This window comes from Tenrec ecaudatus, chromosome 7, assembly GCF_050624435.1.
Source record: "Tenrec ecaudatus isolate mTenEca1 chromosome 7, mTenEca1.hap1, whole genome shotgun sequence".
Taxonomy (NCBI): Eukaryota; Metazoa; Chordata; class Mammalia; order Afrosoricida; family Tenrecidae; genus Tenrec; species Tenrec ecaudatus.
In genome coordinates, this window is record NC_134536.1 from 120,870,390 (window position 1) to 120,884,958 (window position 14,569).

At 45.3% G+C, this 14,569-nt stretch overlaps 1 protein-coding gene across 1 annotated transcript in view; it reads right to left on the bottom strand.

Moving 5' to 3' along the window:
* TFAP2D (transcription factor AP-2 delta) overlaps nt 1-14,569 on the bottom strand; it is a 67,354-nt gene that overhangs the window by 44,496 nt on the left and 8,289 nt on the right. Inside the window, exons 4-5 of the mRNA XM_075554072.1 lie at nt 7,428-7,593; nt 7,128-7,246 (exon numbers count right to left, since the gene is read on the bottom strand). Of these exons, the coding sequence (XP_075410187.1) occupies nt 7,128-7,246; nt 7,428-7,593 (285 nt within the window). The remainder of the gene's footprint in view (nt 1-7,127; nt 7,247-7,427; nt 7,594-14,569) is intronic.

Sequence of the window (14,569 nt, forward strand, 5' to 3'; positions counted from 1 at the left end):
GGGAACAACAAGTGATCTAAAATTGATGGCGAGGGGGGCGAAGAGTACCTGGTGGGGTTTGATCAAGTGCAATTTATCCAAAAGGAATTACTGAAAGCTTAATGAAGGTCAAACATGATTGTGGGAAAAGAGGAAAGTCAAAGGAAATAGAGAAAAGAACTAGGAGGCAAAGGATATTTATAGAGGTCTATATACAGGCATGTACATATGGAAATATATCTATAGATAATGATAGTCCATAGATCTATATACATAAATGTATATGTTAAGTATGAAGGCAGCAGAAGGATATTGGGCCTCTACTCAAGCACTCTCTCAATGCAAGAACACTTTGTTCTAATAACCTGGCATTTGTGACGCTCGCCTTCCTGACAGGATTGCTGAATACAAAATGGGTGCACAAACAAATGTACTAAAGAAACCTGATGGTGCCCAGCTATCAAAAGACATACCATCTTGGATCTTAAAGGTTGAAGATAAAAAAGAGGCCATCTAGCTCAGAAGCAACAGCCACATGGAAGAAATACACCAGTCTGTGTGATCATGAGGTGTCAACAGGAACAGGTATCAGACATCAGAAGACCCAAAACAATCATATAAATGCGAACGAAGGGGGTCAGAGTGGAGATCCAAAGCCCAACTGTAGACAACTGGACATCCTCTCACAGAAGGGTCACAAGGAAGGGACGAACCAGCCAGGGTGCAGTGTAGAACTGACAAAACATACAACATTTCTCTAGGTCTTTAATGCTTCCTTCCCCCACTTTCATGATCCAGTTCTACCTTACAACTCCAGCTAGACCAGAACATATACACTGATACAGATAAGAGCTCTCAACACACGGAATCCAGGACAGATAAACTCCCCAGGAACAATAAACGTAGTACCTCAAGTAGAGAGAATCTCAAGTAGAGAGAAAAGGATGTTGGCATTATATTTACAAACGGACAAATGTGATTGGCTCAAGGATGTATGGATTGTTATAAGAGCTGTAGGAGACCCCAACAAAATGATTAAACAAAAAATAAAGACAGGCACTCATTTTTATTGAGGGCCTCATAGCTACAGGGTAGCAGGTATTTCATCCATTTAAATGTGTTTAATTCTATAAAAGACACACAAAGTAGGTGCTGTGGCAAATATGACCCCTAGCACATGAAAGGGAATTTCCTCCTTTCCTTCTATGCAATGGAGTTGTTCCTGTCTACTACCCCATTCCACCCTGCATTTAGATGGACTCCCTCTTGTGACAAGTTCCTATGGAATGTAAACAACAGTGGGGTAGCAGATCACCTTCTGACTATAAAAGGCAAACTGCTCAGTACTTTCCCCACAGCGACCTTCCTTATCTGTGAGTCAGAAGATTAGGCCCCATAGGAGGGCAGGACTTGCAAGATAGGGAAGAAGTGGAAGGAGTCAGGGTCCTGGAAGGAGATAAAGCAGGAGAGAAGGCTCCTGGGGAGGAGCACTCTCAGTGCACTGAGGGGCATGTGATCGTTTTTTTATTGTGTAAATCCACCGGAAACTCTCCCTTCAACTACGGTTATTATGGCTCTTATACAAATTAAGAAAATGAAGTTGAGCCAAGTTAAATTAGCAGCCTAAGGTCAGAAAAGATTTCATAAGTGAGATATCTGATGAGGGGATGAGGGAAGGCATATTAGGCCAAAGGACATTCAATGACACGACTAGCTCACATGCCGGAAACATGAAGGGCAGAATCTGGGAGTTTATACTTTTAAAGCTAAAGAAAGCAACAGACAAAGGGTTGAAACAAAAACAGATAGGAGGGCTGGCCCCAACCCCAACTACTAAGGGGACATCTGCCCCCCCCCCCCCGAAGAATTTATTTCAAAGGACGGCACTGAATCCATAGCTCTGGAAGAGGGTCATATTTGATCAGAGCACACGGGAGCAGATGAAGGGAGAGGAGGAGAGAGTGGAGCACATCCTAGCCCACCAGGTCTTGAGGATGATGATCCCAATTAGAGCAGCCAGTCCACAGAGAGGACCACATGGTCAGCTCCACTATGAGACACTATGTCCCTCACTGACCCATAGTCCTACAGGTGACAACACCGGTGCCACAGTGAAGGAATTGCACCTGATCAGATCCCGCCACACCGAGGCAAAACATTAAGAGGGAGCAACAGAACAGCAAGGGAATGGAGTGGTGAGGTCCCCAGGGAATGCTGAAGGTGGACTTTGGGGCCAAGGCGTGGTGCCCCAACAGACTGGACGGAAAAACACTCCTAAAGGCCAACAAACAATCCTTGAACTAACTACAAGCTTTTCTTTCTTGTGTTGTGCTTTGCTTTTGTCATTGGTTTGTTGTGTGTTGGTATTTGGTTGTGCTCTGTCTTGTTTCTGTGCATGTTACTATCTCTGCAAGTTTGTCAAAATAAGATAGGAGGAGAACAATTGGAGGAGAACACAATGGGACCGATAGTTCCGGGGGACATGGGAGACAGGGAGGTGGGGGAAAGGTAGTGGTGTTAGTAAACCAAGGGACAAGGGAACAACAAGCGATCCAAATCGGTGGTGAGGAGGGTGGGGGAGGCCTGGTTGGGCATGATCAAGGGTAATGTAACTAAGAGGAATTGCTGAAATCCTGGTGGGGACTGAGCATGATAGTGGGACAGGAGGGAAGACAAAGGAAATAGAGGAGAGAGCTGGGAGGCAGAGGGCATTTATAGAGGTCTAGATAAAGACATGAACATATGCAAATATATTTATACTCGAGGATGGGGAAATAGATCTATGTGCATATATTTATAAGGTTAGTATTAAGGTAGCAGACGGACATTGGACCTCCACTCAAGTAGTCCCTCAATGCAAGAATTCTTTCTTCTATTAAATTGGCATTCTATGATGCTCACCTTCCTGACACAACCCCTAAAGACAAAGTGGGTGAACAACTAAATTTGGTGAGGAAACCTGATGCTGCCCGGCTATCAAAAGAAATAGTGTCTGGGGTCTTAAAGGCTTGAAGGTAAATAAGTGGCCATCTGGCTCAGAAGCAACAAAGCCCACCTGGAAGAAGCACAACAGCCTGTGTGACCATAAGGTGCTGAAGGGATCAGTTACCTGGCAGGCATCAAAGAACAAAAAAATATATATATCATTTTGAGCTACCTCCCTGATATGACCGCTGAAGAGAAATGGGTGCATAAGCAAATGTGGAGAAGAAAGCTGATGATGCCCAGCTATCAAAAGATATAGCATCTGGGGTCTTAAAGGCTTGAAGGTAAACAAGCGGCCATCTAGCTCAGAAGCAACAAAGCCCACATGGAAGAAGCGCACCAGCCTGTGCGATCACAAAGTGTCAAGGGATCAGGTATCAGGCATCATCAGAACAAAAAAACCTTACCATAGTGAATGAGCAGGGGAGTATGGAGTGGACACCCAGAGCCCATTTGTAGGCCACTGGACATACCCTTACAGAAGGATCTTGGGAGGAGATGAGACAGTCATGGTGCAATGTAGCAATGATAAAAAATGAAACTTTCCTCTAGTTCTTAAATACCTCCTCCTCCCACCTCCCACTGTCATCGTCAGAATCCTACCTTGCAAGCCTGACTAGACCAGAGGATGTACACTGGTACAGATAGGAACTGGAAACACAGGGAAGCCAGGGTGGATGATCCCCTCAGGACCAGTTGTGTGAGTGGCAATCCTGGGAGGGTGTAGGGAGGTTGGAAAGGGGAAAGGATCTACATCTGACTTCCTCCCTGGTGGACATACAGCAGAGAGGTGAGGGAAGGGAGACCTGGGACAGAACAAGATATGACAAAATAATAATTTATAAATTATCAAGGGTTCGTGAGGGAGGGGGCAATGGGGGGGGGAAATGAGGACTTGATGCCAGGGGCTTTGGTGGAGAGCAAATGTTTTGGGAATGTTTAGGACAACGAATGTACAAATGTGCTTTACACAATTGATGTATGTATGGATTGTGATAGGAGGTGTATGAGCCCCTAATAAAATGATTAAAAAAAAGAAACAAACAAACAAACAGAAACAGAATGGGGAATTTACATACTATTTGGAAATAGTTCCTTTTATTTTCCTGGTTTTATATTTGGACCATTCCCTGCCACACGTAACTTTTGTTTTTTAATCTATGGACACATTTAATCTCATGATGGCAAACTGCAACCCAAAGAAACTATGCTTAATCACTCCTAGTGAACTGTGGAGACGGAGTCCTCAGGCCTGCCTAGGACTATGCTATGAGCTCTCTCACATGCAGCAGAACTGGCAGGGAATCACCCCATCAGGGGAGCAAGAGGCATCTCTGAGATAGCAGTCGTCTTGAGAAAGCACAGGTGAAGAGGAAGTGATGGGCACTAATGACTTTTGATCAAAATTATTGATCAAAATAAACAAACTCATTGTCATCAAGTCAATGCTGCCCCTTGGCAACCCCAGAGAGAAGAGGAGAATTGCCCTTTGGGGTTTCTGAGGCTGTAAATCTTTAGGGAAAGCAGAAAGCCTCATCTTTCTCCCACTGGTAGGTCCAAACTGCTGACCTTGAAGTTAGCAACCCAATGTCTGATCCACCAGGACTCCTCTGTCTCTGAAAGTGAAGAAGGTGAGACCATCGAAATCTCAAGGACTGATCTGCTTCTATTTAAGGTAACAGATAGTGTGATGGTTGAACAGCAGGATGAACATAATTAATGTCACTGGACCATGTATATAAAAAGAGTGGAAATGCCCAAAGATTTGTTACATATGTATTCACCCCCCCAAATTTGTGAACATGCTCCTTTATTACTTCAAATATTTGCTTTGTACTGGGTAGCTCAACAATGTACAGAAAGGTCATTCCTTGGGTCCTTACTTGTGCACATTACAGCTTTCAGGGGGATTTGTAGTCACTCAATCCTGGCTAGTAGAGAGGATCTCTGGGAACTTTTAGATTAAGGATCCTTAAACTTAATCATAGATGTCGTGTTTTATTCTAGAAACTGAGTTTTAACTTGCTTGGAGTTGGGATTCAGTCTACTTCCTCACCTTCTCCCAAACCTCCTTTGTTGATTCTATTATGGAACTGAGATTGAGAATAACTCCAGTATTATTACAAATATAGTGTTTTCCACCTCTATTGTACACTAAATAAATGTTTTGTTCTATTTTTACCACACTGCAGAGTCAACTCTAAGGTGGTCCTGCGTGTCAGAGCAGAACTATGCTCTGATTTTTTTGGAAATAGAACTTCAGGCTTTTCTTTTAAATGCCTCTGGGTGGATTTGAACCTTCAAACTAATTTTAGGTTAGCTGCTGAGAGTACTAATCAATCTCACCATCCAGGGACTCCATTTAATCCTAAAGGCCAACAAACAGACCTTGAACTACGAGCAATTTTTTTGCTACCTTTTTGTTTTGTCTTTCTTTTTTTTAATCTTGTAAATTTTGTATGTTAGTGGCTATTCTGATTATCAGTGTGTCAGTGTTGCTGCTGTCGAAGCCATGTTCATATGTGTCACTTGAGCGCTGTCAACGTCATCTGCATTTGTATGCACATATTACTATATCAGCAGGTCCACCTAGACAAGATAGGCTGGACAAACAATGAGAGAAGAAAATAACGGGACCAACGGTCCTGGAGGGACATGAAAGCGTGGGAAGTAGGGGAAGGGAGGAGGTGTCACCCAACACAGGGACAAGGGAACAGCGAGTGGTTCAAAACCAGAGGAGGGAGGGGAGGGGAGGACTGGTAGGGAGTGACCAAGGGCAAGGTAACTGAGAGGCATTACTGAAACCAGAATGAAGGCTGAACGTGGTAGTGGGACGGGAGGAAAGCGAAAGGAAATAGAGGAAAGGAGTAGGAGGCAAAGTGCATACAGAGAAACCTAAATACAGACATGTACATATGTAAATATATTTATGATTATGGGGAAAATTAAAAATATATTTTTAAAAATGTTCTTACTTGGTAAATTAAGCAAAACCCCGGTTCCCTTTAGAACCAACCTATTAGATGTCTTGTTTGTTTTTAATTTCCTACATTGCATTACCATGAATATTTCCAAACTACACTCACTTATGTTGTCCCTCCAGGATCATCCTACTTAAGCCAACAGCTCTCATGACATACAACATAGTATCCTTACTAAATTCTAGTGGCGTTGTTGTGGTTGCCATTATCAGAAGTACTACTTGGGAAAGAAATAAAGACAACTGTTGATAGTAAAATCAACAAAAGCAATTTTGCCAAGACGGTGTCAAGGATATCCCATAAGCACAAGGTGCTGAGAACCAGAAAATAAGTAGGTGACTGTTTTATTACTTCCTATAATGCAGTATGGACCCGTAATCCAGGCAACAAAAGTGCCACAGGTATTTTTTGGTAACACCTGGCAAGAGGATCTCTGTCTTTTCTGTTGAAACCCATATCATTCTGGATTATGAAGGATCTTCTTCTCTTTGGCATTCGAAAGTTCCCACAGACAGTTATTAAAAATCAACGAATAAAGCATCAACAATATTTCTAAATGGAATATTAGATGATATTGTATTCGCTTAGTCTTTTTGGAATGAAGGTAAATGGGATGGGGGTGGGCATTGCCCCTCAGATATGTTTTCCTCTCTACTTCTGTGTCGCTGGTGAACCTTAATTGTGGTGACTCGGCACGTCAAACCCACAGAGCGCAGGATTTCCTATGGTGTTTGCACAATGACTTTCACTGCTGCACATCAAGTATTGCTTCTTATAAACTCCTCAGAAGATGTTTATGTAACCCTGCTGATCACGTTGCATAGAATTTTAATGAGCCAAAGCATATTCTTCTGAACTTTACAATAATAAGAAAAATGACAGTTGCCTGGTCACTTTCTGTTCCTGTTATTTATAGACTACTTGATCAGGGATATAATCTTCTGCTGTCATCTGCTTCCCTCTTATTGTCAAGATTCGTAAAATATGAGATTACTTTGTGAGTTACCTAAGTCACATTTTCTAGTCCAGTTATTATGGTCAAGATTAATTGGGAAACTCAGCGTATCTGCTAGCCACTTAAAAGCAACAATGACAAAAAATGACATGGTGGAAGCTCACAAACCTGAGTTCCAAAGTCTTTCCCAGTCTGTCACTGTGACTTTGCAGAACTGAAAGTCATACCTTCGACTAAGGAAGTGAGGAGGGTCACGTTGGCTGCTTTCCGCCTTCCTGCTGGCAAGTTCAAGCCCAGCCTATCCAGTTTCTCTCTCAGGCAGCGGCCTCCATTCTTGGATTTTGCTCTGGCCAAAAACAAATAAAAACTGAGCTTTGGAAGTTCACATGCTGCTGACTATCCTAAGAGGACTTGACCATGTGGGGAATTCCACATAGGAAGGGAGACATAGAGGCTGAGGGTGGAGGTGGAGTGGTGAGTCAATATGGTGAGTAGACTCACAGTGCCAGGAAACAACTTTGTCTTACCTCCTCAAAATTCCTCCCAAGAGTGAAGCATTGAGGCATTCCGGTGGTGAGAGACGTCTCTTGACCTCAGCAATCGTCACTTTGTATTTGGAAGTAGAACTGAGAAGGGACAAACGACCAGGGACAGAGCAAAACAAGTCTGTGGGGTTGACCACACAGGTGCCACCTTGGAAGTAAAGCACAGAAATGTATTAGTGACCATGAGAGAAGATAATTGCATGCGATACTGTTAATATGAAGGTGCTACCTGGATTTGGGAACACCTGGCGGCAATTGTGTTTCTGCATCGCCGCTGTTCTGCAGACAGCTGCTTTGAAAAGGATATTTTTCAAATAATACACCAGAGTAGAAGAAACCCACAGGGTCTCCAAAGCTGTAATCTTTACATAAGCACACTGTCACATCTTTCTCCGTTGGAGTGGTTGGTGATTTTGAATGGCTGTCCTCTTGATAAGTAGTCAAATGTTGAACTTCTGTGCCATCTGGGCTCTTTTAGCAAACTTACCAGTGCTGATTTCCACATCTTTAATTAATTAAAAAACACAACCATCCCCAGCTAAACCTCTAAAGGGTAAGTATTATGGATAGATACCTTACACACCCAATGATCAGATATTTTTTTATCCAGAATTTACTATCTTGGTCAAAGTTTTGAGGACACATTACCATTACAAAAATGTTTAGGAAATATTATCTCCTTTCACTCAATCATCTATCAGTTAAAGAGACTACAGTCACTCCAGGAATTCCCCAGACAAGACACTTCTAAAAAACATTTACCCATCACTAGAAATCTCCTCAAGTTTATGTGAGTAGTTCTTGCTGGGACTCGTCAAGGGGAAGCCACCAGGCTCTGAGAACCAGAGAAGCTTCTGAGCTTTTTATACTGTTCTAGAAAAATGGGAGGATAGTCTTTAGCCTCAGGTAATTGATGATTGATGTGAACTCGGGAATCTAAGGGCGATTGCTGCGAGGGAGTGCTTTCCCTTGCCCCGTTCCTTCCTCACTGCAAATTCCCTGAACCCCTGTCCATGCTCCTAACAGGTGACCATCCAGCCCTGAGATCCAAGTGTGCTTTCCCAGTCATCAAGAATTCTGAGGACAGAGGTTTCATGGGTTTGGTGGAAAATTCAAAGTGTGCTCTCATATTTCATAATACATTCAACTTCTCCAGTTGAGGGTGATCTGAAGACCTGCCTCTGGAAAGGGATGAAGTTCTATGAGGGAAAAGAGAAGACCAGCAGGAGGAAGACAGAAGGACCGGAGAATGTCACCCTTAATCTTTTCCCTCAAAATGTAGTCTTCAACTAGCAGCCTCAGCATCTACAAGAACTTACAAAAACTTGAAGTCTCTGGCCCCTCAGATCTTCAGCTCCAGAATCGATGTTTTAAATAAAGTTTGGGAAGTCCTGGTCCCCCTGGGGAACTCTTCTCCTGCTAGGTGGAAGGTTAGTGGGACCTTGGCCATTCCTTTTCCCATGTCTTCTGGGCACAGGAAAACTCTGGGAAGATGTTTAAATGGCAAGAAAAACTGTTAAGCAGCCTGCATTCTTCATTGTTTTCTGTCATTGGATTATCTGGGATCACTCCTGGGGAGCTTAAAGGGCCGGGGAACCCAGCATGCTCTCAGAGCACAGGAGGTCCAGGATTGCCCTAATCCCTGAAGAAAACCAGGCAAGAGAAGGGCAGGCGCATCAGAGCCAACAGCTCTCTGCAGACCGGAAGATGGGTCCTGTACACTGACCAAATTCCTGATACTAGTGCCTGGAAATATGTCTTGACTCTGAAATCTGAGAGATCATACTCTCAATTGTCAGAGAGAAATCCTTTCTTTGGCATCAAATTTATAGCCAAGTCATTGTGCCTGGACAACCCAGACAAGAGCATGCCTAGAGAGCTAGAAGCAGTTACCTGTACTTCCCCACCATGCATTCCCAGAGAGAATTGTAAACCAAAAAGACAGGGACATTGTCGTTCCACATTCCTGTGCCTGAGGCTACCATTCCACTGTGGTTGATGCCCTCAGTTTGTATCTACAAATGCAAAGTACATTTGTGAAAAATGAACTCTTGGAAGTTGAGATGAGCAGGAAAGCAAAGAAGGTATCAACGACTCTGGGTTTTAGAGGGACACTGTAGGATCTTGACCCTGCTTATTTTAGAATTTAGGTCACCATGAGATCAGTCTGTAGCAAGAATATTAAATAAGAATATTATAATGTCTATAACAGAATAGCACAGCCCTCCACTGTAAAGGGGCCTCTGCATACAGTGTTCTATGAGATGTAAGCAAATGTCTACTCTTATATAGATAGATTCTCTCACCTTGCACACTACTAGCAAGCATAGAGGTGAGGCCACTAGAAATCTTATCCAATCAACCTAAGGTTCTTTATGGGTGAGAGAAGAGCATGTTTGCATCTGTATGAGAGTTATTTTTCTGGCTGCAGAAGGAAGGTGGCCCTGGGTGGTGCAAACAGTTAAGAACTCAGCTGTTCACAGTAAGGTTGGTACTGCAGATTGGAGGTGAAGACACTTTAGAAAAAAGAGCCTGTCGCTCTGTCCTGGAAGACAAAATCAGTCACTGGAAACCTATGGAGCAATTTTACTCTGACACTTATTAGCTAAATTTGACTTATAGGTAACTGGTTTGGCTTCTGGAAGGACACATATTTAGACCTTCCCTATATTTACGAATCTTCAGTGGGTTCAAAACCTGATTTAGAGAGGAATGGGAAATGATCATTTTCATAAAATAATGCGTTAAATGTTTCATCCCTTTTTCATGGGAAAACTGCTCCTTTTTGGCAAAGCGAAGCCCATCTATGCTCCCAGGGAAATGGTTGAGTCTGCTACCCCACCACCACATGCTACTCCCTGGGCCTTTGGTCCTTCTCTATTGCATCCAGGTTGGGCTTCTGTCCTATGCTCAAATGGACATGTATTAGGTAAGTTACACAGGCTGCATATTAAAAGTATGCTTTATGCACACACAAATTGCCTGGAGGATTTATTTTGTATTCAGGATTAGCCATCAACTCTAGAGTCTTTTATTTTTTATGTCACAGCATCTTTAAAGGGAATTTCTGTTGCTTTGATACTTGGCATTGCTGCTGCCTTGGGGAACTCTCTCATCTTGGCTAAAGATTTGGCAACTTGTAGAGTATACTGCAACATGGGGGGACCTGCTATCTTTCTTCCTGGTGGCTTATCATTGGGGGAGGTAGAAAGAGTAGTAGATGAACATTGCCAGAGTTTCCTACTTAGAATGAAGGGAATAGGGCTTCTTTAAGGGAGTCTAGACTACAAAATATGAAGCTTGGTGGGTTCGTGGGTTACTTGTCGGCCCTAAAGTCAGCAGTTTGAACCCACCAGCCCACCTTGGAAAAACGAGGAAGCTTTCCGCTCCTGTAAAGCCTTACAACCTCTGAAATTCTGGCAGTTCAATTTGCCCTATTGGGCTCCGAACAGTCAGAATCAACTGGATGACAGTGAGTGTGTGAGACTAGATAGAAATGATGAGAAAGAAAGTTATGATTCAGTCAAGGAATCACAGGACGCCATTTAAAATATGCACCGCCAGTGTTACCAGTAGAAGTTTACAAAGTCATTCTAGAATCAACATTCCTTCCCATTTAGCGTGTCTCTGGTTGCGCAGCCTGGACCCGATGCCAAAGGGCTCCAGTATTGATCTGCTTCCCCATTCCATGAGGTCACTGTCATAAAACTGGAATTGGGAGATAATTCCAACGGGGCGCTGCAAACCCAGGTGAATAGCTAAGGAAACGGTGAAAATTCAGCAACTCTTTACCCAAAGCTATTTGCATACTCAAAACAAAACCAATCAACAAAACCCTCAAACCCACAGCCATGGAGTGGATTAGGACTCAGGGCGACCCTACAGGACAGAGCACATCTGTGCCGCCCATCGGAGTGCCAAGGCTGTAACAGTTACGGAAGCTGATTGGGACAGCTTTCTCCCTGAGAGAAGCTAGTGGTTTTAAACCTTTCATTTAGCAGGGACGCAATTAACCACCGTGCAGGCAGGACTCGCCATGCACCTGGGGGCTTCGGATAATTCGGAGGAGTCCACGAGGTTAAAATCCCATGTTCCTGAACTTTTTAAAGCCCGCTCTTAGACGCTATAACGTAGAGGAGATACATGTGACGTAGCTGCAGGGGGCAAACTTTCTGCCAGATTTAGGGTGGATGTAACAAATCTAGGCACAAACGCATAGGTGCAGACCAGCCAGCTGCCAGACCGGGTTAGATCCTCGCAGGCAGAAGCCGCATGGGGTGGAGGTACTCTCTTGCTGGGGTCGCCAGGAAGTTTCCGCTCAAAGGCTGCAGGCATGGGGTGGGGTAGTGGAAAACGTTGTAGCTCCTAGTCTCCGTTCTCTCTTGGGGAAATCGCCTCACTCCTTTGAGCCTCAGTCGCCCATCTAGACAATGGGCACCTTCAGACCTGGCTCTGCTGATTTTCTCCAGCTTGTGCGGCAGCGTAACGGGGAAGTTACACACGCATGGGTACCCGGTTGGCAAAGGCTACGCAAGGCTGCCATTGTGTGGAGCACACGTCGCAAGATGCCAGCTGTGGCGTGCAGAAAGACCCCCACCCGCGGTTTGAGCGGCCCCTGGATCCGGAAAGCCCTGCGCGGACGCTTGAGCGCGCTTTCCTTCCTCTCCCATCCCGGGCCATTGGGGCAGAGAGAAAAGCCGTGATGATCTCTGGGGAGCGGCCACTCCCCGGACGCCCCTAAAGCTGTCTCAGAGTCACGCCACCCTTCTGCCCGCCTCTACCCAGGAGTCGCAGCCCCGCACCTAGCGGCCAGGCGAGCGCTCTGGGGGCGAGCGCTCCTCTCTTTCCTCCGGGGCTCCTGGGCGCCAGCTCTGCGCGCAGCGCCTCCCCGCCACCGCTCGCTGCGGCGTCGGTGTTGACTTAATGAGACCAAATCTGGGGAGCAAACTACAGTTCTGTTCGCCTTACAGCCAAACGGATGTTTACAATTCAAATGAAAGACTTACAAATGGCCCGGTGGTGTGTTGTGTGTGTGTGTGTGCGCGCGCGCGCGCGGTTTTTCTTCCTCCCCTTCTTCATCTCTAGTGATCACTGGTTTTTTTGTTTGGGAGTTGTTGTTTTTTTCCTGACACATTAAAAATAAGTAAGCGATCACGAGGGTTTCCGATGCCTGTTGGTTGTGCAGTTTCAGTGAGGAGAAAAGGGAGCGTGGGAGATGGTCGGGTAGATTCCCACGGCGGGCTGCTTCCTCTCTGGTCCCCCGCTCTCCTGATCCCACTCCTGTCGCCACCCTCCCTCCCTAGATGGTGGCAGCAGAGAGCACTGGTACCGAGGAAAGTGGTGGGGACTTCCTTGCCATCTGATGAGGGGAGGGGGGTAGATCATTCCAGGTATAACTGGATTAGCGAGCCTGAACTCGCCAGGCCAGAGGCAGATTCCACACAGAACAAAAGAAAGAGAGGCCCGCTGCGGAGAGCGGCGGGGTTAACGTGGCCGTGGGTGTTCAGTGGCAGCGTGGGGCTCAGCTCCTTTCCACAACGCCGTGCTGACTGTGGCCTTTGGTGATTTTCAAAATAATAAAGAAATTAGGCAAAGGGCAGTCGGCTTGGAAAAGAGGCGAACCACTCCCTCCCCCCCACCACCACCAGATTGGCTACAAAGTCTTCAGCTCCTTTGATAAGTACGTTCAGGCTTTAGCATTTTAAAATAAGAAATTGAATTTCTCATCGATAGCATCTGCACTTGCACATAAACGAGGCAGCCGAGCCTCCAGGTGTGTGTCTGGCTCTTGTTCGCTGACCGTGGAGGCCATGCTGCATTAGATGGAGTTCGAATAGAGGCTCCTCACCGCTGACAGAGGAAAAGGATCCAGGTTTCCCACCCCCCACGACTCTTCCTGGGAGAGGCAAAAAGAGTAAAGGCTCTCTTTAACCCCCTTCCTAGGTCCCTGGGCCCCTGGAAACTCCGAGAAGCCGAGAGAAGCCCACACAACTCCCCATAAGGGTTGCAGAAAGAAACAGCATGGCCAGGTTCACCCACCCTGTTATTGGCAGATTCGGACAACTAGTGCTAAACCGGGCTTTATAGAAGCTTTTAAAAAATTAAAGCGGATCTGACAATGTTCTGCATTATGAAATGCCTCGGCCTTGCCGCACCAGTCACCTCGGAACGGTCTGACAAACTCCAGGGCTCTTAAAACGTGGAGTTCGAATCATTTTAATTCTCCCAAAATGTTTTGATTCAAAGTAGTTTGTATTTTGGGTAGCCACGGGCAATGGGGAAGCTCTCCCGCCTGCCGGTGGCCGGGTCTGCTCCCTCTACTCCTGGCCCAGAGGCTATGGCGATATTTAAGCTTCTGAAATTAGCCTGGGGCTGCAAGGGAGGGTGATCACAAAGCGAAACAAGAGCGCTTCTCCTCCTCAGGTTTTTTCTTTATCCCCTCACTCCCCTTTATTATTATTATTTTTGAGTCGGACAACCCAGTTGGGTGGGTGGGGTGGCGGGACGGACAAAACACACCACACACACACACACACACACACACACACACACACACACCAGGGCCAAAATGTCACTTCCAACCCAAATATGAAAAGGCTCATCTCAACTCTTATTCTTTTCTGGAGGCCACAGGACCCTAGACACAATTAAGCCGCTACCCCTACCCCATTCATTATGAGCTTCATCATCACCATCATCTTCCTCATCAAGGCTGTTTTCCTATTATTACAAACTCAGCGGGATAAAAGGGACGGGAGCCTGACAAAGGGGAAGGGGCCTTGGGGGAGTCTCAGAAGATTCATAGGAGAAAAAAGAGAGAGTGGGTTTTCCTTTCTTTCTTTCTTTTTTTTTTTGATTAAAAACACAGACGACTCCTGTAAATAGAAGCCTCGTTTCTTCAAGAGATGCCTTTTGAAACGGGGTATCTGAATATGCAACGAAGGCAAAGCTCCACTCTGTACGTACAACATTAATATGATCTCTGCAGAATTTGCTACTCAGAGATATTAACATATCAAAGCTGACGCCCGAGGCGAGAGAAGCTATCGATACTCCTGCACTGGGTAAAGTAAAGATTATTGGTTCTGATGGTTGGAGTGGCGGAGCTGCGGGCGAAATCGCGC